This window comes from Neltuma alba, unplaced genomic scaffold (assembly GCF_004799145.2).
Source record: "Neltuma alba isolate B1F8T4 unplaced genomic scaffold, ASM479914v2 tig00011952_pilon, whole genome shotgun sequence".
NCBI lineage: Eukaryota > Viridiplantae > Streptophyta > Magnoliopsida > Fabales > Fabaceae > Neltuma > Neltuma alba.
Window position 1 is genome coordinate 216,440 of NW_021636531.1, and position 27,317 is coordinate 243,756.

General features: G+C 38.2%; 5 protein-coding genes across 10 annotated transcripts; all 5 read left to right on the forward strand.

The window, feature by feature from the left end:
- The first annotated feature begins 1,875 nt into the window (after positions 1-1,875).
- LOC114719791 (potassium transporter 4) lies at positions 1,876-8,974 on the forward strand. Of its 3 annotated transcripts, none has more exons than XR_003737937.1 (10): positions 1,876-2,129; positions 3,592-3,832; positions 3,969-4,214; positions 5,317-5,367; positions 5,481-5,741; positions 5,921-5,973; positions 6,173-6,287; positions 6,376-6,630; positions 7,403-8,542; positions 8,647-8,974. XR_003737937.1 is itself a non-coding variant. In XM_028905321.1 (9 exons), the coding sequence occupies exons 1-9, from the start codon at positions 2,085-2,087 to the stop codon at positions 8,488-8,490; spliced, it is 2,355 nt and encodes a 784-aa protein (XP_028761154.1). In that variant the 5' UTR covers positions 1,876-2,084; the 3' UTR covers positions 8,491-8,898. The 3 variants fall into 3 exon arrangements, 1 of the variants encoding a protein (XP_028761154.1); XR_003737938.1 differs by having other exon boundaries at positions 8,651-8,974; XM_028905321.1 differs by having other exon boundaries at positions 7,403-8,898.
- A 363-nt stretch (positions 8,975-9,337) lies between these two features.
- On the forward strand, positions 9,338-14,709 carry LOC114719792 (potassium transporter 4). Of its 4 annotated transcripts, XM_028905323.1 has the most exons (10): positions 9,338-9,449; positions 9,623-9,931; positions 10,833-11,073; positions 11,187-11,432; positions 11,934-11,984; positions 12,107-12,367; positions 12,578-12,630; positions 12,954-13,068; positions 13,153-13,407; positions 13,507-14,709. In XM_028905323.1, exons 2-10 carry the CDS (start codon positions 9,887-9,889, stop codon positions 14,577-14,579), a joined length of 2,340 nt encoding a protein of 779 aa, XP_028761156.1. In that variant the 5' UTR covers positions 9,338-9,449; positions 9,623-9,886; the 3' UTR covers positions 14,580-14,709. The 4 variants fall into 4 exon arrangements, with proteins under 4 accessions (XP_028761156.1, XP_028761155.1, XP_028761157.1 ...); XM_028905322.1 differs by having other exon boundaries at positions 9,338-9,931; XM_028905324.1 differs by lacking the exon at positions 12,107-12,367 and having other exon boundaries at positions 9,338-9,931; positions 12,560-12,630.
- A 689-nt stretch (positions 14,710-15,398) lies between these two features.
- LOC114719808 (lipid transfer-like protein VAS) lies at positions 15,399-16,277 on the forward strand. The gene is made up of 2 exons (XM_028905345.1): positions 15,399-15,834; positions 15,955-16,277. Exons 1-2 carry the CDS (start codon positions 15,483-15,485, stop codon positions 16,068-16,070), a joined length of 468 nt encoding a protein of 155 aa, XP_028761178.1. The 5' UTR covers positions 15,399-15,482; the 3' UTR covers positions 16,071-16,277.
- Positions 16,278-16,912: 635 nt separating this feature from the next.
- LOC114719806 (ATP-dependent DNA helicase At3g02060, chloroplastic) lies at positions 16,913-25,149 on the forward strand. Its single transcript, XM_028905343.1, is given in 14 exon segments — positions 16,913-17,669; positions 17,831-18,056; positions 18,297-18,542; positions 18,917-19,051; positions 19,151-19,275; positions 20,085-20,149; positions 20,152-20,223; positions 20,982-21,052; positions 21,566-21,727; positions 22,152-22,238; positions 22,429-22,602; positions 22,833-22,877; positions 23,324-23,680; positions 24,415-25,149. Coding segments are annotated over 14 exon segments (2,466 nt in total). The 5' UTR covers positions 16,913-17,070; the 3' UTR covers positions 24,517-25,149.
- Positions 25,150-25,260: 111 nt separating this feature from the next.
- Positions 25,261-27,090, forward strand: LOC114719807 (uncharacterized). Its single transcript, XM_028905344.1, has 2 exons — positions 25,261-25,574; positions 25,653-27,090. The coding sequence occupies exon 2, from the start codon at positions 25,970-25,972 to the stop codon at positions 26,891-26,893; it is 924 nt and encodes a 307-aa protein (XP_028761177.1). The 5' UTR covers positions 25,261-25,574; positions 25,653-25,969; the 3' UTR covers positions 26,894-27,090.
- Positions 27,091-27,317: the final 227 nt, after the last annotated feature.

Sequence of the window (27,317 nt, forward strand, 5' to 3'; positions counted from 1 at the left end):
CCAAACGGGCCTGAGAGAACAGGGCCAACAGATGGAGGTGGGCCTAACCCATCCCGACATTCCGAGAGTTGTCCAGGACGGTCTAATCACATTACTGCCACACACAGCATGATGCTAATTCCACTCGTTAGCATAAGAACCAACGGTATTTAACTAATTTAAATAAATTAAAATTTTTTGTTAAGTTAGTTGTTTATAATAAATATGTGTTATTTTTTAAAAATATTTTTACTAATCATATATATATTAACTAGAATTAGTATTTGATGAAATTTTTAACATATAAATCTATCACCAAAAAAATATTATAATGAATACTTTGAAAAATGAATAGACGTGATAGACAAGTGAATTAGAGTTTTATATTTAATATTAAATTAAATGTCAAATTATTTATATTAAAAACTGAAAATAGTATTAGGCTAATACAATATAATCAGATGGGATAACAATTTCATTAGTACTACTATGATTTATTCTTAGTTTAAATCACAGACATATAAAATACTCCTCCGGTCCTTATTATAAGACTCTATTTGACTTTTTATTTGGTCTTAATTATAAGATCCCAATTCATTTTGTCTCTTATATTTATGTATTTTTTTTCAAGATAATCCTTCTAATAATAATAGTTTTAGCCAATATACTTAATTAGCAAGGATATTTTAGGAATGACAACACTTATTTATTATAAATAACCAACTTAACTTACTTTTTTAATCTCCTCAAATAAGTCAATTGAGTCTTATAATTAGGACAGGAGGAGTATGCAATTTGGACGATCGACCCTCAATCATTTTGAGTTGAAAATTAGATAGTCGCTGTCGCTTGCCATGGCCGTGTCGCTCTTTTTTTCTCTTTTTGGACCCTTTTCCTTACCATCCTCCGTGTAATTACTCAATTAGCCAAGGGGCCGAAATACAGTTAGAAAAATTGCTCCATGCAAAAGTTCCGATTCATATCATCTCTGAGTACTTCTGAGAATAAATTGATATTCTCATATTTATTGAGGAGGGTATGCAAATATTTAATTAGAAGTTTAAATTGTAAATCTTTCATGTTTAATTTCGGCACATTTAGTTGTCACAAAAAAAAAAGTTTGTCAAACTTACCATTTTAAGCAAACTCATAGTAAGGATATAAATTCGAATTTTAAACTTATAAGAGTTTATTTTTATTTTAAAATTAGCGTCAAAAGTATATAATTCAATAATTAAAATATAAACAAATCATAACAATATAATTTAAATAGATTTTAAATTCCAACAATTAAAATTAAATTAATCAACGTTCATTCTATAAAATAACCAAACTCAAAAATTTAGTAGAAGTTTCATAACAAGTTGACTTATTTTTGCAAGTTAAAAACATAAAAAGAGTAGACTTGACGAATGAATTCGTGAGTTCAACAAATTTTATGATTGTTACGAGTTTAAGAGTCAGTTGATATGATTTTGTAAACTGAAAATACAAAATATTAAACTGAAAAGTCAACTTGTGAGTTTGAAAGCAATGTTTATAATGCCTGCATCACACTTTGAATGTCAGACCTTTATTAGTATTTATATAACTTTGATTAAAAAAAATCCAGGGAGTGGTGATAAAGTGATAATCTTTTACCGTTAAAAAAAACATTAAAAACAGTATTTCGAGGTTAAATAAATTTTAAGATGGCAATCCAATTTCACAAACAACTCATCTGAAGGTGCGTTAACAACCATAAACAATAATAATCCATCCATTTTAGTGAAATTTTAGGAGAATGAATCCATGGACATGTTGGCCGTAATTTAGATTTGGAATGGATTAGAGAGATATTTACCCTCCATATTCTGTTGGAATCCCCGAATGGCGCCATCCCGGAAAACCAACCGCTTGTGGTACACAGGCATGCCATTTGGGAATGGAAACGAGATAATGTCAATTATTGAGTACCATTCCGTAATTTTCCTTTTACACTCAACGACTGCCATTTCGGATTTAATCGGAGCTTCAAATCCGAGAGCCCGAGAGATGCGAGGGAATATCTGAACCAGCTACTCACTCTTTAGCATCACGCGCGCCCACAGTGAGCGAACTTCCTCATGGAACCGGAATCTGGAGCTTCGTCTTCGCGGAATCCTTCTCAGGTTAGTGTTTTCCTCTTTTCATCCGCCTTTTTTTTGTGGTTTCTTTCTGTTCTGTCAGCGTATCCTAAATCTAAATTTCATTTTCTGGTTTTTGATTTTACTTGGGGGTTGCGTGTTGATGAATCAAGAGGATCGAAGTTGTTCTTCCTCAGTGAAGTTTAGTTAGATCCTGCTTGACTTGCTTCTGTCTTTCTTGAATTCCGATTTGGACTCCTGCTCTAACGAGTATATTATTCTTCTTTATTTTATAAATCTTAGGAGATGAATGTATTGCACTGGTATATTTTTGTTGTCTCCGTTTGTCCTACACTCGTACCATACATTTTTTATTATCGGAAGACTGTTTGTATCCTTGTCATCGTGGTGAACAAAAGATTAAACCCTCAGTTTCCGGCAAATTCATTAGTACTAGAGTTCGTACCTGGTAGAAATCTGCCGGTTAAATTTATTTGCTGGGGCTTAGTTGATTGGTTTAGACTAAGGGTCTGAGACACGATTATCTGAGGACATCAGAAATGGATTGACTCTCTTCTCCTTCCTTCTCTGTTCTTTCTCTCTCTCCTATCCTCCTACCCTTCCTAGTTTCCAACACTTGTATCAGAGCTGGCCTATTCATGGCAGCTCATGCTCCATTGTTGTTGAGAAAAGTCCAAAATCATGAGAACCCAGCTTTTCTGGAGAAGCAACCACTTATGGATAATGGTGGACCAAAGAATAATATTTGCGGCGGAGCATTGGGTGAATGGACTGCAGAAATTGATTTTATGCTTTTTGTTACAACTCACTCGGGTGATGTATTAAATCCAGGACAGCGAAGGCTGGAGGGATGCTTGGCTAGGGGAAGCAGAATATCTCGTAATAGAGGGAATTAATGCAACTGAAATAAACGAAAACTTCTGTTGATTACCCTGATTTGTTTTATTACCTCACCTGCAATGTGCAAAGTAGGGTTGTTAGATGATCTCATGCCTAGCTACTCTCTGAGGGCCTCAAACCAGAAATTACAGAATTTAAATTCTTCCAGTTCCATTCTAATGCTCTGGATGAGACTAGGTTGGCGAAGCTTCAAGAATTGAATTCTGTGGTGGCCCCTGCTCTTTCTTCCTCTGTTTTTTATTTTCTTGCCAATCCTTTTTACACTGCCTGTTCATAATGTGGGATTGGGTTCTGTTCCTGCCTCATCCCAAATAAAGATGGAGTAGCATGTTTCATGATGATTTGATGAAAATATAAACTGAATGCTTAAAGGTGATAACGAGTATTGATGGAAGTGGTGAACTTCCTATAAGTTTTCCTGATGACTTATAATTTCATGCTGTACTTTTTCGTTTTAAATTTATATACTCTCTGACATAAAGTGATTTTTTATCTTCAATTTTTTTTTCACTGGTATTGCATTCTTCACTGTTCCCTTTTCCAAATATAAAATTTTAATGTTCACCTATCTTTTGGTGCTTTGCAGTTGGCGTGGGTTAATCTCTCTAGGAGCCTGATATTAGCATATCAAAGCTTTGGCGTAGTATATGGAGATCTAAGCACATCACCTCTCTATGTTTTTACAAGCATATTTGGAGGAAAGTTGCAGAAGTACCATGATGAAGAAACTACCTTTGGTGCTTTTTCATTAATTTTCTGGACCCTCACACTAATTCCCTTGCTTAAATATGTTTTCATCGTATTGAGTGCTGATGATAATGGTGAAGGTATTCTAAAACTAGAATTCTGCATATAAATTATTGAACTCCTTTGATATTTCTTTTTCTTTCAAATTCTCCTCTAGTCAAGATATTATTAATTGTATTCAGGCGCATGCTCTGATTCTGGTACAAACATTGTCAGGTGGAACATTTGCTCTCTACTCACTGCTATCCAGGCATGCCATGTTTAATTTACTCCCCAACCAACAAGCGGCTGATGAGGAACTATCATCCTACAAATATGGTCCCTCATCACAGCCTGTATCCCCTTCCCCCCTGAAGAGGTTTCTGGAGAAGCATAAAAGGTTAAGAACAGTTCTACTTGTTGTAGTGTTATTTGGTGCTTGCATGGTCATAGCCGATGGTGTATTTACTCCAGCAATTTCAGGTAAATTACGTATTTAGTAATCTGAAATTGTGATTGTCTAGAGTTATTAATTATGTCTTCTGGAAATGTTAACATAGCTTTATATACTTCTAAAATCCCCCCTGCGGGAAAGAAAAAGGCGAAAGTACAAAATGGGGAAGTGATGTGGACCCACTAGGTGACCTACCCGAGGAACCTAGAAAATACACTGAGAAGACAAGGGTATTGCCATATAATGGCAAGATATTAAATAATATCCTTGAATCTCTATTTGAAAACCCATATATCTAAAATAGTATATCCTAATTTAAAATAAGATAAACTACTAACAGATTTGGAAGGTCATTTGGATGATTTGTAATATTCTAATAATCTATTAAATCCTAAAAGAATCTTTTAAATAATTTAATTACATAGAAAATGAAAATAAAATGAATTAAGTAGGAGCCCTCTTGAATGGGATCTTTTACTTGTTTTTTCCCCCATGTTCACCACTTGGAAGTTAAATGCCACTTAGCAAGCAATCTACTCTTTTTGAGCCTCTTTTTTGGTGGGGCTTTCTCGTTAGAGTAGCGTCTCGTAAAGTGACAGAATTACCTTCAAAATTCATGTCAGGAAGGCAGTAAAGTCTTTTAACAGAATTTTGAAATATTGAATTTATTCTTCATGTGATTCGTATTTGGAATGTGAGAAGGTTAGACCATTATAAAAATGTTAAATTCTACAACCCCTTCCCCTAGCCCACAATAGAGTTAAAGGGGACCCTGGGGGGAGTTTTTTTTTTTTTTTTTTTGGGGGGGGGGCGTGGAACCAACTTGGGTTTTACCCTTTTAACCTGCCACTCGTGGAGGCATTATGGACTCACAACCCTTGCTATCATTCTTTTTGTTTGTTCAAATTTGTAGCTACAATTAAAGTCAAATCATTCCAAAAGGGTCTTTAGGGTACTTAGGTTTCTTGTTTACTATATTGTACTTTGCACATTTTCAAGTTCTCAACTAAATAGGTCTCCGATGTAACTAGTTTAATTTGTTATCATTTTTTACATTAAAGAGTTTTCTTTTAACATGAGGATTGTCTTGCACCTGATCAGAAATTGACATTTCTTCCCATCTACTTGCAGTTCTATCTGCAGTATCAGGATTACAAGTTACTGACAAAAAGCTTACTAATGGTGAGTCAATTGCTATTTGTGCTTTGTTGAAGATGTTGCAGTTTGTACAGGTGCTGATTCAATTCCAAATGCTTAAATATTACATTATTATAGCAGTTTCTTGTTGTTTGTAGGAGAACTTGTCTTGCTTGCCTGCGTCATATTGCTTGGCCTGTTTGCTCTCCAGCATTGTGGCACCCACAGAGTAGCATTTATGTTTGCACCAATTGTAATAATCTGGCTTGTATCCATTTTTTCTCTTGGACTGTATAATATAATATACTGGAATCCAAAAATAGTTTGGGCTCTATCCCCACACTATATCATCAAGTTTTTCATCAAGACTGGCAAAGAAGGTTGGATTTCTCTTGGAGGGGTACTTCTCTGTATCACTGGTATGGTAGTCCTGGACCTCCATGTCCTGTGTCATTTATCAAAACTTTGTTGGAAAACTACACTGGATGTTGCATTTCCACTTTATGAATTTAATTTTACATTGACTCACAAGATACTTTCAGTTTTAAGAACTCTAATGCTCTGTTCGCTAAATGCCTATCATTGTTTGTTTCACCAGGATCTGAAGCTATGTTTGCTGATCTTGGTCATTTCACTGCTTTTTCAATAAGAGTGAGCTCTTGACTGTTTTGGACATTCACTTGGTCTTAGTTTTTGAAAACATTGTTAGTGGATTGAAAAACATGTAGTGTGATATCTTGTTTTCATTTCCACAATTAGATGGATTCTTTGAAGTGTCTATGTTATTGGATCTCTACTCTGGAAGCAATAACAAGTATGAAATCTCTTAACACACTTCTTCCTTGTGTAGGTTGCATTTGCTTTTGTTATATACCCTTGTTTGGTGGTACAATACATGGGCCAAGCTGCTTTCTTATCTATAAATCTCGGCTCTGTCCGTAACAGTTTTTATGATTCAATCCCAGGTTAGTTCTTCTGGTTCTCTTCTTTCTTGGTACTAATTCCCATCAATGCAAACTGTTCTGATTTGTTAATTTTTCTACCTGCCTGCAGAACCTGTGTATTGGCCTGTCTTTGTTATTGGCACCCTTGCTGCTATTGTGGGGAGTCAGGCTGTTATAACTGCCACTTTCTCCATTATCAAGCAGTGTCATGCACTAGGTTGCTTTCCACGAGTGAAAGTTGTGCACACCTCAAAACATATATATGGACAGATTTATATCCCTGAAATAAACTGGATACTTATGGTCCTGACTCTTGCTATGACGATTGGATTCCGGGACACGACCTTGATTGGAAACGCTTATGGTAATTTATTACTTTATGGAGCAGTGGAACCCCCCCCCCCCCAAAAAAAAAAAAAAAAGAAGATATGAGACCATTATCACTTTATTCTTTTTTGCCTATGGTTACTCATATGTCTGGCGATTGGTGGCATGGCAATAATTGCTTGCTGGAGCTGATTTGGTGTGCCTTTGCATGAGGGCACGGGCTCATTCAAATCACGACTGGTTTAGTAGTTCTATTTGGTCCATGGACAAATTATATGCTTTGAGTTCAGAATCAGTTGGTCGAATTAAATTAGCAGAAAAGAGAACGCCCAAAGTTTAGTCGTAAAATATCATCTCAGGGATGAATCCTACTATCAAGTGCTCGAAAGAAAGAAAATATGAGGCTCTTAATATTCTGGTTGCCAAAAAAAGCCCTTAATATTCAGGCATTATAGTTTGTTCAAGTATGTAGCACACTTGATGCTTGTGCCAGTTGCCACTGTGAATTCACATGTGGCTCTGGTTATTTCGCTAATACTTTTTTGATAGAAATTGCAGTTTGAGCGTTAGGTTTGCATTGATATGCATGGATTTACAAGGTTACGAGTTCCCATGCATCTGATTTGAGCGTTATGTTTTCTTGGGTTGTGAACATATTCTGCATTTTTAAGATGTCCTTATTAATGAGGCTGCATGGTACACGTGCTTCAATAAAGGCAATGAACACTTTTTTGCGTCTGGCATAAAAAGACGCACTATGTTTTATTTGGTCTTACTGAAGTTAACTCTTTTTGGTATTTGACTCGCAGGGCTTGCTTGTATAGCAGTTATGTTTGTGACCACATTTCTGATGGCACTTGTCATAATCTTCGTCTGGCAGAAAAGCGTCTTGTTTGCTGCAATATTTCTTTCATTCTTTTGGGTGATAGAGGGCGCATATTTGTCAGCAGCATTCATAAAAGTTCCCCAGGGAGGCTGGGTTCCTCTTGTCCTGTCATTCATCTTCATGATTGTTATGTATGTATGGCATTATGGTACTCGTAGGAAATACAGCTACGATCTACACAACAAAGTTTCATTGAAATGGTTACTAGGACTGGGCCCTAGCCTGGGCATTGTCCGTGTACCAGGAATAGGTCTTATCTACTCAGAACTGGCAACAGGAGTGCCTGCAATGTTTTCCCACTTCGTCACAAATCTTCCTGCATTTCACAGTGTGTTGGTATTTGTTTGTGTAAAATCAGTTCCTGTTCCATACGTCTCACCAGAAGAACGTTTCCTTATAGGGCGGGTTTGCCCCAGGCCTTATCGTATGTATAGATGCATCATCAGATATGGGTATAAGGACATCCAAAGGGATGACGGAGACTTTGAGAACCAACTGATACAAAGTATAGCAGAGTTTATCCAAATGGAAGCTACTCAGCCACAACTTTCTAGTTCTGATAGTTCTTCACTTGACGGGAGGATGGCTGTTATAAGTGTTAGAGGCATTGGATCTACTTCAAGCTTGATAGCGTCCGAGCATGAGGATGTTGGCGTGGACATCTCAATCCCTAGCAGCAAGTCTGTTACCCTGCGAAGCTTGCAATCAGTTTATGATGACGAGAACCCACAAATAAGGAGGCGTCGAGTAAGATTTCAGCTGCCTAACAATCCTAGGATGGATCCTGCTGTTAGGGATGAGCTTTTGGATTTGATTCAAGCGAAGGAGGCAGGAGTTGCATATATCATGGGGCACTCATATGTGAAGGCAAGGAAATCGTCCTCATTCTTGAAAAAGCTTGCGATTGATATTGGGTATTCATTTCTTCGGAAGAATTGCAGGGGTCCTTCTGTGGCCCTTAACATTCCTCACATCAGTCTTATTGAAGTTGGAATGATATATTATGTGTAGTTCTTGATAGAATTTTGCAAGTTCATCGTGGTGGTTATTGTCTGTGTTCAGGGTAGGTTAAGGCCTCTCTGATCATGTTTATCTTTGCTTCTGCTCTTCTTCCAACGTGTAAATTGTACGAATAATGATAGTATTTTCAATTTTATTTTTGGTTAGGAAGACTTAGTGATGCAGATTGCAGAATATTTGCTTAGTACCGGAGGACCCATATGGATGTTCACTTCACTTCCACCCGTGAAAAATTGATCGTGGCGGAGAATATTACTTTGACCCCCTTTTGAGCGGCAGTCACTGCGAAAAAAGGCCTTGGAACTTGCCACGAAATGATTCGATTGATGATGAGTTTAAAACGGGCTACTGATCCAGGGATAAATAATGTTTAAAAATTAATGTTATACTTTTTGGTAATCTGTTCCAATGTTTTGCTTCTTGCAAAATGAAATGCTGTAAAATGGTGCCACGAAGTGTTCAATAATTTTTTTAAGTAAGAGTTTTAAATGTAAATAATTAAGCGATTAATTGACTGGTAGTTATAGACAAATGTGCGTTCCAAGATTCTCATGGTGCATGCTGCGTGGAACGGACACCGAAGACTTTAGAGCTTCAGCAACGCCACCGAGCAACTAGATCGGTCTTAACCCCCTTTTCCCCGCATAGCGCAAGAGCTCCAAGTATATCCCGCAGTATAGCAACAGAGGATGGATGAAGTCCGAGACCCCAGCTTCTATCATAGTTTATGATGATCCCTCCGCGAGAATCATTCCCATCTGTATGGTGACAGGATACGTATTACGTGACGATCTGAAGTTTGATCCTCTGCGATCACTGGTTACAGGGGAGCTCACGATATGTTTCCGTTGTTCCTCGAGTTGGTGGTCTTGTTATTTCTCGTTTACATTTCAAGGAGAAAATTGAAAAATTACATGTAACAGCTCAGGTTAAGTGCACTGGCGATCCAGGTCCGAACTCGATCTCTGACCCGGCTTCTTTTCCATCCCCTGTTCAACTCCCTGCTATGCATGCGTGGCCTGCATGTGACGCTTCCACATTTCTAACCACCACGGAAACTAAGTGAACCGTCCTTTTCTGCGTCCACATTGCATTCTTCTTATTCCAAATTGGTTCTCTACAGGATGACGCAGAATGGAGGTAGGGGGACAGGAGAGCGCCATGGAACAAACGACATTGCCAATAGTCGAGAGAGGCGGGTCGTCCAAAATAGTATGCTTACGATCGACTAGGAGATCATTTTGTTGCCATTTAGCGATTACTGGAGACTCCATAATAACAGCGAGATATGCGAATATATCGGCTACGTTGACCTTCCTCCAAGGACCTTTCACCCGTACGCACGCACAGAAGGGAAAAATAGTTCGATGAAGTTACTTTTGCCCACATGGATACCGAAGCTGGAGCTCCGAACCATCGTAATCCTCCTCTGGTCAGACATTTTCTCTCTGAATCTGGCAATTCCTTTCTAATCTTTCCAAGTCATAACAAATGTATTTATAAGCTTAATCTCAATTTGAATTTGATGCCCAAAAATTCGTTCTCTGCTGATTCAATGCTTTTGAATCCATCCTGCTTGCGATGGCTTCCCTGTTGTTTAAAGATTAAACCTTAGCCCAGCTTGAATATGCGATCTCTGCGAAGTGAAAATACCCAGTTGTTGTTTGAACCTGCTGGAAAATATTAAAATCCCTCCGTCTTAATTTCGCATTGCAATTAAAGAGCTTTAAAGAACCTTCCTTAGCTCGCATTGCATTTGTGGATTTTTACTTTTGAGCGGTTATCTTGATTAACCCTCAATTATGCTTAATTTAACTCGATTCTTATACTAATGTTTGTCTATATTTTCCAAGAATATAATCGGGCAGGAACAGGACTTCAAATTTTCGTAGATTAATATCTTTTAGCGTATTCTTCGTACTTTATAAGTGAGCCTCTTCAATAATTACAATTTCAACGTTCAGAATAATTTCAGGCCCAGGAATTCTATGCTTATAATTTTTAAGATGAAAATTTCCAATGCGAAGGTTTATTTGCGTGGTTTTATGAATTTCATCCACTTCAAGTGCTATCCCACCTGCTTAAGATGTATCCAATAAGAAACAATTTCCGGTACTCTGTCCTGTGCCCGTTCCTACTTGGTTCTATAATCACCCTCGTAGCCAGCCCAAAAAAAATTCAATTTATACTAGATTTTGTTTACGTATGTTGCCATTTGGTTCCACATTCAGCAATTAATTTGACTACTGCTTGTTTTTCCTAATATGTAATTCAGTGGAAACAAGGAGCTTTTATTTGTTTATTAATAGCAGTGATATAGTGATGCATTGCAGTTGTCATGGGTAAACCTCTCCAGGAATATCTTATTGGCATATCAAAGCCTTGGTGTAGTCTATGGAGATCTGAGCACATCACCTCTCTATGTTTATACAAACACGATGGGAGAAAAGTCGCTAATGCATCTAGACGAGGAAACTATCTTCGGTTCTTTTTCATTGATTTTCTGGACTCTTACATTGATACCCTTGCTTAAGTATGTTTTCATCCTATTGAGCGCTGATGATAACAGTGAAGGTATTAATAACACGGTTTATCTTCAACATATAATGATATTGCACTTCCATGAAATCGATTGTTGTTTCAGTTTTATAATAGGAAAAACAACGGTTGTCAAATGTAAATGTCAGGGGGGACGTTTGCTCTTTACACTCTCCTCTGCAGGCACGGTAAGTTTAATTTACTTCCCAACCAACAAGCGGCTGATGAGGAACTGTCATCCTACAAACATGGTCCCTCGTCCAATGCTGTTTTCTCTTCAACACTAAAGAGGATTCTGGAGAAACATGGATGGTCAAGAACGGTCCTACTAGTTGTGGTACTTCTTGGTGTTAGCATGCTCATAGGTGATGGTGTGCTCTCGCCAGCAATGTCAAGTGAGATGATGATCTTTTTCTTGTAATAGTAGTAGTTAGAACTTCTAATTATGTCATTTTAGATTTAGCGTTGAATTAGTTGTTGCATGAAAATCTATTTTTGTAGGAATGCCCCTCTTGCCGAGCAATTATATACTTGGTGACTTGCTGGCAGAGAAAAGATCCCTTGGATCTTCTTCTGTGCCAAGACCTATTGAGGAACTATAGGTTGTTTTAAGTTCAAAGTGACCACCTCTAACTTTAGCAAACATCATCAAACAGGAGGCTGCATGTGCTATCAAATTTCACTCTTCTCAATTGATTTTAAAATCTGAGGATCATGTAACATGGCATACTTTATCCTAGAAAGCACTTAATTCTGCACTTTTCGAATACTTTTTTAACATCTGTGCTCGGACCAAAACTTCTGCTTTTCTTTGATTTATTTATTATTGTTTTACTCACTTATCAGCACTAGTGAGAGTCTAATCAAAACATACTGAACATTCTGCACCCTTGCAGTTCTAGCAGCACTCTCAGGAGTAAGAAAGCAAGGAACAGATTTCTCGGAAGGTGATTAAAATTCTTACTTTGTTGTCCATTGATGAAAATAGTGTTGTTCTTCTTTTTGTTTGTCCAACCAAAAATAAAGGGTTGAATGAAGTTTAGGGTTAGAAATTCAATGTTGCTCGCAGGAGTGCTTGTGTTGCTTGTCTGTATCATCTTGATTGGGCTGTTTGCTCTCCAACATGTTGGCACCCACAGAGTAGCATTCATGTTTGCACCAATCTTAACGATTTGGCTTCTGTGCACTTTTGCTGTTGGGCTGTATAATATAATACGTTGGAATACAAGAGCTGTTTTTGCATTATCCCCTCACTATATGTGCAAGTTTTTCAGCAAGAATGGTAGAAATGGTTGGCTTTCTCTTGGAGGGATTCTCCTTTGTATAACTGGTATGTTAGACCTGACCCGGAGGTTCCCATTGCTTTTCAAAAAATTAGGAAAAATAAAAGAAAAGAAGTTAAATCTGACCTGGGCCTCCAAGGCATCCTATTTGTCATGAACCAACAGTTCCTTGGGCTATTGTGCAGAATGCTCTGTTTTTTAAGAACTGAGAAAGTTCACTCCTAACCTAATTATGGCAGCATTTTTTGTCTCATCAGGGACTGAAGCTATGTTTGCAGATCTTGGTCATTTCACTGCTATGTCAATAAGGGTGAGCATGAAGCTTGACTTCATCTTATGCAATGAATCAATCATAAATTTTAGTTACTTCAAAGGGCGAGGGAAGTGCATGATATTTGTTCTTTTAATCTCTATCGATGAACTTGAGGTTCTACACGGTTGTATCTGTACAGAAGAAAGCGATAATTGATATAGTCACGTATTGGATTATAAAGAACCTAGAAACTACTTTCCTTTTGCTGTGTCATGAGGGTGGGTTATTTTGCTAGTTCAAGTCAGACCAACAAAGTTGCGGTGGTGATACGTGGCAAAGTGAGAAATTGTAATTTCTTAACACTCTTCTTCCCTGTGCAGCTTGCATTTACTTGTGCTGTATACCCTTGTTTGGTTGTACAATACATGGGCCAAGCTGCTTTCCTATCAAAAAACCTCAGTGCTATCGATAACAGTTTCTACCACTCAATACCTGGTTAGTTTACCTAATCACTTATTGCATATTGCGTCCTCCGCTAAATCCTGTAAAATGTTCCATTTATTTTGGTTTGTTTTACAGGCCCTGTATATTGGCCAGTCTTTGTCATTGCCACTCTCGCTACCGTTGTTGGGAGTCAAGCCGTTATAACTGCCACGTTCTCCATTATCAATCAATGTCATGCACTTGGTTGCTTTCCCCGGGTCAAAGTTGTACACACCTCAAAAGATATATTTGGGCGGATCTACATCCCAGAAATAAACTGGATACTGATGCTCCTCACTCTTGCTGTAACTGTTGGATTTCGGAACACAAATTTAATTGGAAATGCTTATGGTAAATATTCTTTCGAGAAAACGCAGCATCCTTTGAAACATGACTTTCAAAATTATGCATCCTTTTGAAGTTAAATCTTTGTGGGTCCTTGGTAACCAGGACTTGCTGTTGTGTTGGTCATGTTTGTGACGACCTTTTTGATGGCACTCGTCATAATCTTTGTATGGGAGAAGAGTATCTTTGTTGCCATGGCGTTCCTTCTATTCTTTTGGGCAATTGAGGGTCTATACTTATCAGCCGTACTCGTGAAAGTTCCCCAGGGAGGATGGGTCCCTCTTGTCTTGGCATTCTTCTTCATGACTGTCATGTGTATATGGCATTACGGTACTCATAAGAAGTTCAGCTTCGAGACGCAAAACAGAGCTTCATTGAAATGGTTACTAGGCTTAGGTCCTAGCCTTGGCATTGTCCGTGTCCCAGGAATAGGTCTCATCTACTCAGGACTAGTAACTGGAATACCTACCATATTTTCCCATTTTGTGACCAATCTCCCTGCATTTCACAAAATTCTGGTTTTTGTTTGTATAAAATCTGTCCCTGTTCCGTATGTATCAACTGCAGAACGCTTCCTTGTTGGGAGAGTCTGCCCAAGACCATATCGTATGTATAGATGCACGGTTAGATATGGGTATAAGGACATTCAACGAAATGACGAAGACTTTGAGAACCTGATCATACAGAATCTAGCACAGTTTATCCTGATGGAAGCAATGGAAGAAGATGACTCTGACTTTGAGACTTCTCCCCTTGACGGGAGAATGACGGTTGTGAGTGGTGAAAGGATGCCATCCAGTTCAAGCTTAATAGTGTCTGAACATGAGGATATCTCCGTTTCTACCGGCAGATCTGCTTCCTCGAGGAGTCTTTGGTCTGTTAATGATGAAAACCCACCGCAGAAGAAGAAACGCGTGAGGTATCAAGTACCGAACATCCCTGAGATGGATCCTCATGTAAGAGAAGAACTAACAGATATTATTGAAGCAAAGGAAGCTGGGGTTGCATATATAATGGGGAACACGTACGTGAAGGCAAGGAAATCATCTTCATTCTTGGAAAGGTTTGCGATTGATGTTTTATATACTTTTCTGCGAAAGAATTGCAGAGGCCCTGCTGTTTGCCTTAACATTCCTCACGTTAGTATGATTGAAGTTGGGATGATATATCATGTCTAAGTCTTGATGAGATTTTGCAACTTCATCGTGACAAATTATTGGGTCTACAGAGATAATAATCATGAGAAAGCATTTGAGACGGTTACTTATCTTAGTGAAACTCACCTTAAAAATGCATGTTTATTTGTTATTTGTTTAGTTCGTGATGCAGCTTTGCATTTTGATCACGGCAGTGTGGATTCTGCAAAAAGGGAAGGAGTGGGTGGGTGATAGCTATTTTAACCATGCAGGAATGTGCTTACCTCAATGGAAATAAAGTATCTCTAAACATTACGTTGCATAAATTTACCTCGTCTAAACACAAAATTATTTTTAACCGACACATTTAGGGCCAGTCATTTTTTTTTTTGGTTGCAATTATTAACAAGTACTTTTTTTTAACAACACTGTCAGTATTTGAAAGAAAATTTTAACTTGATAATAAGATTTCCAATTGAGAAAGCATTCATTGCTGCTTCTCCTACATAATTACGACATGAATTTATCCTCATCAATGACCTTTTGATTGACAAATACACATACAAATTTATTTTTTTTTAAAAAAAGGAATTGTACAAAAGCGTTGTTGGAGATCGATAAGTTTTTATATTCAACTGATTTAAATTTTATTCAATTAAAAAAAAGAAAAATTGAAAATTAAAACTTTGTGCCCTTTTCCGTGTCCTCCGCAATTATTTCTTTGACTTGCCCATTTCCGTACTTAGGAGAGTAGCTTCACCTGTCCACCGCTCACTTTGTCAGCCACACCATGGAAGCGTCTTTTAAATAAACACTAAAAACCTCCACCTATTCAAACACTCGTCGGCTTATCGGCCATGACCGAGTTCGATCACCAAACTCTCTTATTTTCCATATCTCCCTTCTTTCTCCTCTCCTATATATCCATCCACAATACCACCAGAGATGCACCCCCACCAACGATATCCAAAAATGGCTACCAAGTTCGCTCCTCTTTTCTGCTTGGCCTGCTTTGCTCTGCTCTTAGTTACTTTGTTCCCAAACGCAAGGGCTCAAGACAATTCGTGCCTGAACCAGCTCTCACCTTGCCTCAATTATCTCAATGGCAACAGAGAGCCCCCTGCTAGCTGTTGTGATCCTCTGAAATCTGTCATCCAATCAGACCCACAATGCCTCTGTAGCCTTGTGAGCAACAAGGGCACAAGGCAAGCTGAGCAGGCTGGCATTAATATCACTCAGGCTCAGACCTTGCCTGGACGATGTGGCCAACGAGTTAATCCTTTGGCCTGCCTCTCAAGTATGCTTGCTCCTCTCATTCTTTTATCTTTTCTGTCTTCTTGGGTTTGTGGTTTTGTTGCTCTGTTTTCTCTCGGCAGGAGAGTTTTATTGAAACGATGTGTTACGGTTGTTTTTTCAGGCTCACCTGGCTCCCAGAATACTGCTCAGAACTCAGCAGCTAAGGTCGAGCGTGTCTCTCTGGGAGTTACGATTATTTTGGTTTTGATGGTTGCTGCTCAAATGTTATGGGCATAGGCTGGAGATTGTTGCTGGAATTTGAGAGTTTTTCTATTTCTTTTTCCTGATTGTGAATTGATACCGGGGTTGAGATTGTAACTTCTATGCTGTTGTTTAATATAAGTGAGCTTGGGATTTGATTATTGCCTTATTGGGGACGGGATCACAGACTAGTCACGCGACTTCATCATTCACTGTTATGTTCTGTATTTGTATATAGGGGTGTTTGGATTTGTCAAAAAGTCTTTTCTAAAAATACTTTTTCACAACATAAACTTCTCTACATATTTATTTTATATCTCGTAAAATTATTTTTAAAATTATAATTTTGTTTCTATCTAAATATTATTTTAATAAAGGCTCAGTTTCAAATAGAGGCCCAACGATGTAATTTCCAGGTAGTCATATTTTCATTGCGATTACTTACTGACGGATTAGATCTGAAAATTTATTGTAAGGAAAAATCTTTCAAAAAATACATTTCAATTTTAAAATTTCAAATCAATCTTATTCATTACATTTTAGTAATAGCTAATAATATTTAAAAAATAAATGATAACACGTTTTTATGGTTATCCTACTTTGAAATTTTAAAATTTTAAAAGTATTTTCTTTTGAAATTGTCTCTTTATTCAAAGCCTCCATTTTCACATTTGGTGTCTATTTAACTCACATTGGGGATGGCGTGTTAAGACAACAAAGAATGTAACGGTCATTGCCGGCAGACAAAGCCCAAGTGAGAAACGAACATATCATTTCGCCACGCAACACCCTTCGAACCAAACAAATACAAATATCTTATCTCAACCGCGCGAACAAAATGCCTCGCGCCCTCAGGGTATTTCTTCTCCGGTAAAACCCCACCAAAACCTCCGCGTGCTCTCTTTATCCTCTTTCTCTGCCTGCCAGCTTCACTGGAGAGCAACCGAAGCTCTCCAGAATGCTAATGGCCCTCTGTTCCTTCTGAAAATCTTGTCTTCAACTCTTATTACGCAGCGTTTCTTCTTTTCCTTTAACCATGGCTTCTCCTCTCCCAATGTCTGACATTTCCACTCCCTTCATTCCCAAACTCAGCTCTTTCCCCAGAATTTGGAGTCTTTTCATCGTCACGTACCCTTTGCAGTTTAAATACAACAAAGGACGAGTAGTTTTGGCCCCCAACGCCGTCTACACCCAAAACCTTCCGGTTCCTTCGCACTCCAAATTGTCGAACAGGACAGAGAGATTTGAGCTCGAGAATGACCCCATTTCGGTTCTCAACGAGAGGATTCACCGTGATTTCGCTAAGCGAGAGGCTTCCAGGACGGTGATGGATTCGGAGGAGGCTGACAAGTACATACGATTGGTGAAGGAGCAGCAACAGAGAGGGTTGCAGAAATTGAAGGGAGACAGGGAGAACAAGGAAGGTGGATTTAGCTACCAGGTAGATCCTTATACGCTTCGTTCTGGGGACTACGTTGTGCATAAGAAGGTGGGCATTGGGCGATTTGTTGGGATTAAGTTCTCTGTTCCAAAGAATTCTACAGAATCAGTTGAGTATGTTTTTATAGAGTATGCAGATGGTATGGCAAAGCTTCCTGTTAAGCAGGCGGCTCGTATGCTCTATAGATACAGTCTGTAAGTTCTCCTCACCCCCTTAACTTCAGCACTTTTCTTATTATTCTAGAAGATAATGTTCTTACCATGATCAGAACTCGAGCGAAATACTGATTCAAAATAGACAGCGAATTATAGCAGTACTTTATTAAATGATCGCGTTAATTGCGGTCCATTTGCAGTCCAAATGAAAACAAAAGACCTCGGACATTGAGCAAGTTGAATGATACTAGCGCCTGGGAGAGAAGAAAGATTAAAGGAAAGGTTGCCATACAGAAGATGGTTGTTGACTTGATGGAACTGTATCTACATAGGCTAAAACAAAGAAGGCCCCCCTATCCAAAAAGTCCTGCCACGGCTAAATTTGCAGCTCAATTTCCTTATGAACCCACGCCTGATCAAAAACAGGTGATGTCATAATTAAGTTGTCAGTTCTTTCTCTTTTATACTTGTTGCAAAATCATGTGTCTTTGCTTGCTTGAAAATATTGATATTTCAATATTTTTAACTGTGTTAGACCTCTTTGTGTTTATTTTTAGCTGTGTTTCCTGTATTTTGCAGAGCTATAGATTTTAGAAGATTTGTTATTTGTATGGTTTCATGTTGCTTGACTAGGTCTCTTGTGTTTCCAAATACGTTTCCTTGCAGGCTTTCATTGATGTTGAGAGGGATTTGACAGAACGTGAAACTCCAATGGACCGATTAATTTGTGGAGATGTGGGTTTTGGCAAAACTGAAGTTGCACTACGTGCTATATTCTGTGTAGTCTCGTCAGGGAAGCAAGCCATGGTTCTGGCACCAACAATAGTTCTTGCCAAACAGCATTTTGATGTTATTTCAGAGCGCTTTTCTTCATATCCTGATATTAGAATTGGACTTCTGAGCAGGTTTCAGGTATAAGTTTTTGCTCCTTGTTTGTCTTACTGAAGTTTATGAAGATTAGAGTTGTATAGCGCTATGAAGACGCATATTATTTTGATATCTTGTTTTAAGTCGTTCTCTCATTTCTCTGTGTGGTTTTCTTTCTGGTGGTTTGGCAATTTTATTTGAACAAAGCTTTTTACAATCATTTTCCATCTTTTATCTGTTCAAATGTTCGACAATCTTTCCAGTTGTTGAGCAAACAAATAATTCTTCTACGGTAGTATGGCATGTACTTCTCTGTCTTCAGTTGCCATTTGAGACGTACAGTGTCTTCTGAGTCTATATTTATGTGGCTTTTACCTTTTATATCAGTTTCAGATTATTTGACTTATCACAACTTTCAGACGAGAGCAGAGAAAGAGGGGTACCTGGAAATGATTAAAAACGGTCGCCTGGACATTATTGTTGGGACTCACTCTCTTCTAGGAAATCGGGTTGTGTATAACAATCTTGGCCTGCTTGTGGTTGATGAGGAACAGGTTTACCAATTATCGGCAATAATTATTTTCCTTAATTTCTCATAAGTCAACTAACAACGGCTGCATTATTTTTCCTAACTGACATTTCTTTCATCACAGAGGTTTGGTGTCAAACAAAAGGAGAAGATTGCTTCTTTCAAAACTTCTGTAGATGTTCTTACTCTTTCTGCAACTCCAATACCACGAACTCTTTATTTAGCATTGACAGGTTTCCGTGATGCTAGGTAACCGGCCTTCCTCAGAGTATGATGGAAAAATAGATTGTCTAAGGTTCTTCTCCTGGTATTAAATAAGAAATTTTATTCTCGAAACAAAATGCTATTGTTGAATAATTTGGTTGACAGATTATGATAAATTTCATTTTCCATTTTATATTCCCCCCCCCCTCTTATTACAATGGTATGCTGCAGGTTCTTTTGTAAATGGGTGTGTGTGTGTGTCTGTGAGAGAGAGAGAGAGAGAGAGAGAGAGAGAGAGAGAGAGAGACTTTGTTGGAATTATGTCTAACTAATCTTGCAGGTTATATGAGTTACAATTTAGTGGCATAGACTTACGTCAATGTTTCTTTAAGGTTTATTTTAAGTCGGTGTTATGCACAAGAAGGAAGCTTTAATATCAGTAGTTATTGGAGAAGATATGAATTAAGCTTCACATTTCTGCTGTATGCTGAGATCCTTTGTTCCCCAAGTTATTGACACTCCAACTCAAAGTTATTGAATAAGGAGAATTAAATCGAGTCAGGAGTCAGTACTATAGTGGATATGAGCTTCTGGCTCATAAAATTCCCCAAATTATTGAAAGTTCAACTCAAAGTTATTTAATATTAGACAGGGTTTTGTCCATGCAAAAATCCTAAATCTTCTCTCAGTAGGTCCCTCCCAACTCCTGGTTCTTTCTGGACTTTTTGATGCCAAATTGCGTACTTTATGTTTTGCCCGTTTGGAGATTTGCATTAAGCTTAGAAGTAATGAAAGACTGAGTATACTGAACCATTCTCTGAGCTCAATCATAACACTCTTTATTCATATTTCAGTTTAATTTCAACTCCACCTCCAGAAAGAGTTCCCATCAAAACTCACCTTTCTTCGTTCAGCAAGGACAGGTGATCTCAGCTATTAAGTATGAGCTGGGCCGTGGTGGTCAAGTTTTTTATGTTCTTCCTCGCATTAAAGGTGACGGGACATCATGCCTTGTTATTGATAATTATATTCAAGAGTTTCAATTTTAGTAGGACACTGTTGACAATTTTGGTGGGTGTAATGTCTATAGCAATGGAAATAATCGAATAGTATCATCAGTCAAGTAGTGGTGCATATCCGTTAAAGTGTATTGAACGAATTTTGTTGTCACTTTATTCTAATCAAAGAGCTTGGGTAATAGCAATTGTCTAGTCATTAAAAGGTCATGCAAATTTTTGGGAGTAATACTCATTAATCCAATTACCGGCAGGAAGTTTTGGGAGAGTTCCAAGGCCAATTGTGGGAGACTTTGTTTGTTTACTTCTTGTGAGAGTTCTGTGTTGATTCTGGGATTAATTAACATTGCTTGTTGCTTTATAATACTGTCAGGCCAGAAAACTTGTAAATTCATTTTGTGAGAACTCACAATGACATGCTGGTAATAATACCAAGCGATACGTCTAAAGTACCCCATCATCTTGACTAATATTTTGCATACTTAGGTGAAGGGATACCTCTAATAAATCTGTCATATTCATTTGAGTAAATTTAATTTCATGGGAGTAAGAATGCTATGATCCTGCTGAAAGTAGAAGTTTTACACTGAATTTATTTATTCTTGACGCTCACTCACAGACCTAAAAGTAGACTGTCCAACATTTTGGTGCTGTCTTGGATATATTTGCTAACTCGTCTATATTTCAGACTTTCAGTCATTTGATTCAAGTACCTCTACTATTCTTATGTTACAGGACTTGAAGAAGTGATGGAATTTCTCGAAGAGTCATTCCCAAATGTGGAAATAGCCATTGCCCATGGGAAGGTAGCTACTTATTTTGCAGGTCCAGTGCCATATCTCATGTGAGCTTGCAGGACTAACGAACAGGAAATATTCTGAAGTTAAACATAATGTAAAATAATGTCCTTCCAAGAAATGCTTTTACTGATAAGTGGCAGTTATCTTTATGAGAGGTTTCAGAGCGTATTAAGAAATATTTAGAATTTTTCAGGCCATTCTGTCTCATATCTTCGAAAGAGAGACAATGTGGCATCTCTTACTTAGGTCTGAAGAACATTTATTTGGCCAAATGCATTTACCCCATTATTGGGTGCATGCTGATAAGTGCTTGACAGGGTGCTATCAGGCTTTTTAAATGTTGATTTTATCATCAATACATTATTTAAAAAACAAAAAAAAAAAGTCAAAAAGTGCCGATAAGTGTTTTCTCTGCTGCTTCCAGGCCTTATTATTAAATATTGACTTCTGTATCTTCGATTCTCATGCTCACTATGCATTTACTTTGTTTACAAATTAAACTCGTGGTTTATGTCATAGCAATACTCAAAGCAACTAGAGGATACCATGGAAAAATTTGCACAAGGTGACATAAAAATCCTGATCTGCACCAACATAGTAGAAAGCGGGCTTGACATTCAAAATGCAAACACCATCATCATTCAGGATGTTCAACAATTTGGCCTTGCACAGCTGTACCAGGTTTTTGTTCTTCCTAACTTCATCCTTCAAAGTCATTTCTAATTAGAGATCTCTGCGTGTTATATTTTCTCTGATGTTTACTTAAAAGGGAAGTTCATGTTAATATTTGTTCTTAAAGGCACATAATTGATAAATGAGCCTTTAGCTAATATTTCTGTGCAAAAATCATTAACATACTCGTGCAATTTTTTAGTTCATATTTCCGTTTCTACTGGAGTGGTTTCGTTTCATCTCATAATGGCTTTAAAACTTGTTTCCATGCTTTCAATATTAATTATTTAGTGTATGAGTTATCATTGGTCAAGAACTTGAATGTGGACATTCTTTGGAAGGCCATATGGTGGTGGAGGTGCAGAATTATAGATGGATCAATTTTGAACTTAACTTACTAATACTGGTCTTTTAATTTTTTAAATTTTTATAGTTGCGTGGTAGAGTTGGGCGGGCAGACAAGGAGGCTTATGCGCATTTATTTTATCCTGAAAAATCCCTTCTCTCTGATCAAGCATTGGTATGCTTCTGTCTAATCTTTACCTTTCATCATCTCAGAGATGCTTGCGTTTTCACAGTATGAATAAATTCAATTCACTTAGTGCTCCATACTAACTTGGTGGCATTCCTAGAATTTTGCTTTTCTTAATAGAAATGCACTTGCATAAATCTTGCCTAAAATTAATTTTCTTATAGCGATTTTTTCATAGGAGAGACTTGCAGCTCTTGAAGAATGTCGTGAGCTTGGTCAAGGCTTCCAACTAGCTGAGCGAGATATGGGTATAAGAGGTTTTGGTACTATATTTGGTGAACAGCAAACAGGAGATGTTGGAAATGTTGGCATTGATCTTTTCTTTGAGATGCTCTTTGAGAGTTTGTCCAAGGTCAAATTTAACTCATCCTCTGTTTCCCCCACCCATTTATGATTTGTGAAAATTAAAATATACTTCTGCCGTTAGATTACTTTGGCTATATACTTCGACCTTGATGCCTTTTCTCAGATTTGCAAGCACTGTTTGTTGATTGAAACTTGTTTTCTGAACATTATGGTCCATAATTCTTGATCTTCTGCTTGTATTTTGGGACTCATGCTCTTTTTTTATTTAACTTACAGGTTGATGATCATCGTGTGGTTTCAGTTCCTTATGAGTCGGTACAGGTATGCTTATTGAAAACAAATGTAAAAAAAAAAAAAGGAGGAAGTTCCATGGAAATTAATTGGCATGAGCATCGTTGAAGCTTAATGCATGTTTCTCTGAATGCAGGTCTTTAAAAAGAAGTTTTTAGAAAATTTTGGACTAACTATTATTTCCTTTTTAGCCAAAGAAAAATTAATATCCTGCTGCACTAGGGCCAACCACATAATCCACCAAATGCAAAATTACGCAGCATAGTCATATCCAAATTAGCGAAGATTTCTGATCATTACACTTCACAGCCTAGTCAGAAAGTTTCGTTCTAATATTTTGGAGAGTCAACTTGGGCTTTTCTTCATATTTATTTTCTTATATGGTATATATTTCTGTATGTGTTTAGATAAAATCTCTGCCTTGTATTACGGAGCCCTCAATCTTGACATATTTTTGTACCCTTTAATCATTCTAGGTTGATATAAATATCAATCCTCATCTCCCTTCCGACTACATAAATTATCTGGAGAACCCTATGGAAATATTAGATGCTGCTAAGAGAGCTGCTGAGAAAGACATCTGGTGTCTGGTGCAATTTACAGAAAACCTGCGCCGCCATTATGGCAAAGAGCCTTACTCCATGGAGATTTTGTTGAAGAAGCTTTATGTGAAAAGAATGGCAGCTGATGTAGGAGTAACCAGAATTTATTCCGCTGGAAAGACGGTCTTTATGAAAACAAACATAAGCAAAAAGGTTTTCAAGCTGATGACAGAGTCGATGACTTCAGATTTGCATAGGAATTCCTTGATTCTTGAGGGAGATAAAATTAAGGTAATATTTATTAGTCCAACCCCCCCCCCCAAAAAAAAAAAAAAACCTGGTCAGCTTTCACCATTAGAATTCTTATCTTCAATGCATCCCCACACAAGCAACTATCCAGTAAAAGAGAAACATTTCTCTTTATGACCAATTTTTTGATTAAATGACTGATTTTTTATTTATATATTATTTATATAAATAGAAGGATGACCAGTGTCTGATGTGTGATAGGCTGTCAATGAAATAACTCCATCGTTTTGATTAATGAAACCATTTTTTCAAGGATTCTATTTCTGAAAATTAAGACAGACAAATATTTCTCTTCATGGCATATCCTGTTTGAAATTTCTGACTCCATTTCGTGGAAAGATTGACAATTTCAATATTTGAAAGAATAGACTTTTAAATAAACCGCCATGAAGAGAAGGATGTGATGAATAAATAGCATAGCATGAAAAATTTTCCAATTTAGAAGTTACCGTATCTCTATTGGGTCAACATCCAGAGTTCTCTGTCATGGTATAGTGAAAGGATGATTGCTGGTTTCTGTCTAGTGGTATGGTCAGTATTAATGCATTAAATGGGGATCCTTCCTATCTTTCGCTGGCCATGGATTTCTGAGGCTCCATCCTAATGCTCAGAGGAGATGTATTTATGTAATTAAGCATTTTTTTCCTTCTATTTTTCGCCAAGGATTGTAAACAATCTTGACTACTGTGTTTTCTCACTTGATTTTCCCCATGCAGGCTGAACTTCTCTTGGAGCTTCCAAAAGAACAGCTCCTTAACTGGATCTTTCAATGCTTGGCTGAACTTTATGCCTCATTACCTGCCCTTATAAAGTACTAGATTCTTTTTATATGAACTTCTCCAATCAATTCTCCCAACAAAAATGTAGATTTTGATTGAACTATTGAGTAGAAAGCCACGACTCTGGCCAATGCAAACCAAGGTTGCCTTGCATGCCTGACCAGGCAGAACAGGACAAGAGATCAATTTGAGACTTCCGGCTCTTGGAGATTGGTCTCACAGGCACCTTTCAGTTCGTTTAAATTATGCTTTTGATTTGCCAGCCTCATGCAGCGGCCGAGTTTTGAATATGAATGAGGAGGCAAGAACTTTCAGACCTAATCTGTTTCAGTATTTACTCCATTTAGAAACATCATCGCCTTCCATGGCTCAAGATGTCTCTCATCAAAGCATTCGGGATTCACTTTATGCATCCAGAAAGAGAAAGCAGTCTCTGCCACTTCTGTCTCAGGTTGATACGTCGGAGATTTCAATCATGTCTCCAGCTTTGGAGAATTCAGTGTAATTCGTAGAGTAATATATGATAAGTAAACTGAGGTGATCAGCATTTTTGTTCGGGAAGGATATCGACTATAGTGTTTTATTTACTTGTTTATAGGAAACGGTGCTCGTATATTTTAAAGTAAATTAATCTTTTACTTCTTATAATTTACTCCAATTTTCAAATAGGTGTCCACTCTTTCTAAATACAAAATTAACCCTTACGGCTTACGGTACTTTAGAAACATTCATGTCCAAAGGTTCTAATCGCTGAGTCGGCTTAATGGTGTCATGCAATTGTTGATGTGGCAGGTTATTGACCAGGAATGCATGTCAACACCGAGGTGGAAAATGGAATTTCATCTAATCCCTCCTTTTTTTAAATAAAAGCTTAAGCCTAAGCCCCGATTCCAAAGGCCTCTGGAACAAAAGCTTCGACTACACGGAAGCAACAACTCAGTCATTCTCTTCTCCAACCATTACAAACACTCAAGTCATATCGCATTCAGGAACACGAGTTGGTTTTTGGCGACAATTGGGATGGACGGATATAACAGCAAAAACCGCGGGAAGCAGCTTCAAAAAGTTTGAGATGCAGGGACTAAGTTCAAAATTAGGTAAAACTTGTGGGCCAAATTTTAATGTTTCCTTATGCCATCGTGCCATTTTGGGCCCAAAAAACCGCGTTTTTTCAGATTCCCCCCTCGAGGGAGCCAGAATGACCAAACGGGAAAAGGTAATCATCGGTGAGGCTGAGCACTCAGGAGTCAGCTTCCGCTGCTCGAGATCTCAATTGTAAGAGCCTATTCTTCTCTTCTATTGTCCTGAAGAATCCCGTTCCCTTCATCACTGCTCTGCTCTGATCAAGTATGAATCACATTCATCCTCGCCCTCATCCAGTACTACCCACTTCTACATCAGGTTACGCTTCCCCACTCTGAATCGGCTGAATTCATTGACGCGCTAATCCATAGGAGGAAGGTGCTTGTTCATACACCTCGTCGTCAATGCCATGGCGGCCATTTTGTATAATTTGCTTTCGTCTTTGGGTTTGGTGTCGCTCGGTCTCTACCATCTTATCTCCGCCACCTTCTCTCACCTCAAATCTCCTCATTCCTACTCTGCCAAACCCCTCCACCCCTTCCCTCCATCTTCCTCCCCCTCTCCCCACCACCACCGTCTTCGGCATATTCCTCTCTACCTCATCATCGTCGCCCTTCTCGTTGCGTTCATTCATCAACTCATCGTTTCCTCTGAGACTGACCCTCTCGTCAAAGGCCACACCCCGGTTCACCGCTTCGTCTCTCTCCAATTCGCCGCCGTTATTTTCCTCTTTATCATCCTCGCTTTCTGTCTTCTCCTTTCCGAATTGTCTTTCCTTCCCTTCTCCGACGATTTCATTTTCGCTCTCTCTTCTGTTCTTTTCTTCTTACAATACTCCGTTGCTGCCGCCACTGCCGCCGTCCAGGTTTCTGATCTCGAGGCCAAATGCGACTCCGTTTCTGCCAGGATTTCTGCGTTCGCTGCGCTAACGTGTCTAGTTCTCGCTTTTCAGCCCAAGCTCTTCGCCGCGGATGTGGGCTTGGGAGCTGCTATCTTCTTGCGGGGTCTCTGGGTTTTTCAGACCGGGTTGTCTCTTTACGTTGATGCTTTTATCCCTGAAGGGTGTCATCGTTTACTTGATGTGGTTGATGGGGTTGAGGGATCGACCAAGTGTGAACTCGACGAATCCAAGTTAAGAGCTGTTGCTGTTCTGGATCTTATTTTTTTGATCCACGTGATGCTCGTGGTGTTCATTGTCATGATCACTTATGCCAGCATTGCGAAATTTGTAGGCATCAGAAGATTTGGCTCTTATGACAGCTTGCCTAACCCTTCTCATTCAGAAAATAGTAGCATAATCCAGATGAAAGCATTGACTGGCACGCAGGCTTGAATCTTTGCCTACCTTTTTCTTTTTCAATTATTAGCTTTACTTTTTCGCTTCTGTAAAATGATTGTTGTGTTAGGTAATTATTTTGGAGCGAAGTTACAATATATGCATTCATGAATCCTGTAGTCTGGTTAAAACAAAGGGATTTTGTGTATACAACAGAAGCCTATATATTGAGATCGGTTAGTTGTTTCGTTGTCTTTCTTCATACCTTTATTGACATTTCGTCCGCTTCACCTTCAGTGTATACACTATAAATGAGGTAATGTTCTCGTAAATGATGGAGTTACTCTATGACAAATCAGTTGACGACTTGATTGCGCACTAGTTTGGTAGATAGAGGATCTTGTATAGGGCGCAATTTTCTTATTTTCAACTTTATCAGTAGTTTATTTTGGGCCTCCAACTTAGTATTACTGGTCATATT

Coding starts and splice junctions, on each gene's coding strand:
- LOC114719807 (XM_028905344.1), top strand. CDS start 25,970: ATGGCGGCCATTTTGTATAATTTGCTTTCGTCTTTGGGTTTGGTGTCG.
- LOC114719792 (XM_028905322.1), top strand. CDS start 9,887: ATGGATACCGAAGCTGGAGCTCCGAACCATCGTAATCCTCCTCTG. Junction 9,932..10,832: donor ACCATCGTAATCCTCCTCTG/GTCAGACATTTT, acceptor GATGCATTGCAG/TTGTCATGGGTAAACCTCTC. Junction 11,433..11,933: donor GCTCTCGCCAGCAATGTCAA/GTGAGATGATGA, acceptor GCACCCTTGCAG/TTCTAGCAGCACTCTCAGGA.
- LOC114719808 (XM_028905345.1), top strand. CDS start 15,483: ATGCACCCCCACCAACGATATCCAAAAATGGCTACCAAGTTCGCTCCT. Junction 15,835..15,954: donor TCCTTTGGCCTGCCTCTCAA/GTATGCTTGCTC, acceptor TTGTTTTTTCAG/GCTCACCTGGCTCCCAGAAT.
- LOC114719791 (XM_028905321.1), top strand. CDS start 2,085: ATGGAACCGGAATCTGGAGCTTCGTCTTCGCGGAATCCTTCTCAG. Junction 5,974..6,172: donor TCACTGCTTTTTCAATAAGA/GTGAGCTCTTGA, acceptor TTCCTTGTGTAG/GTTGCATTTGCTTTTGTTAT. Junction 6,288..6,375: donor TTTTTATGATTCAATCCCAG/GTTAGTTCTTCT, acceptor ACCTGCCTGCAG/AACCTGTGTATTGGCCTGTC.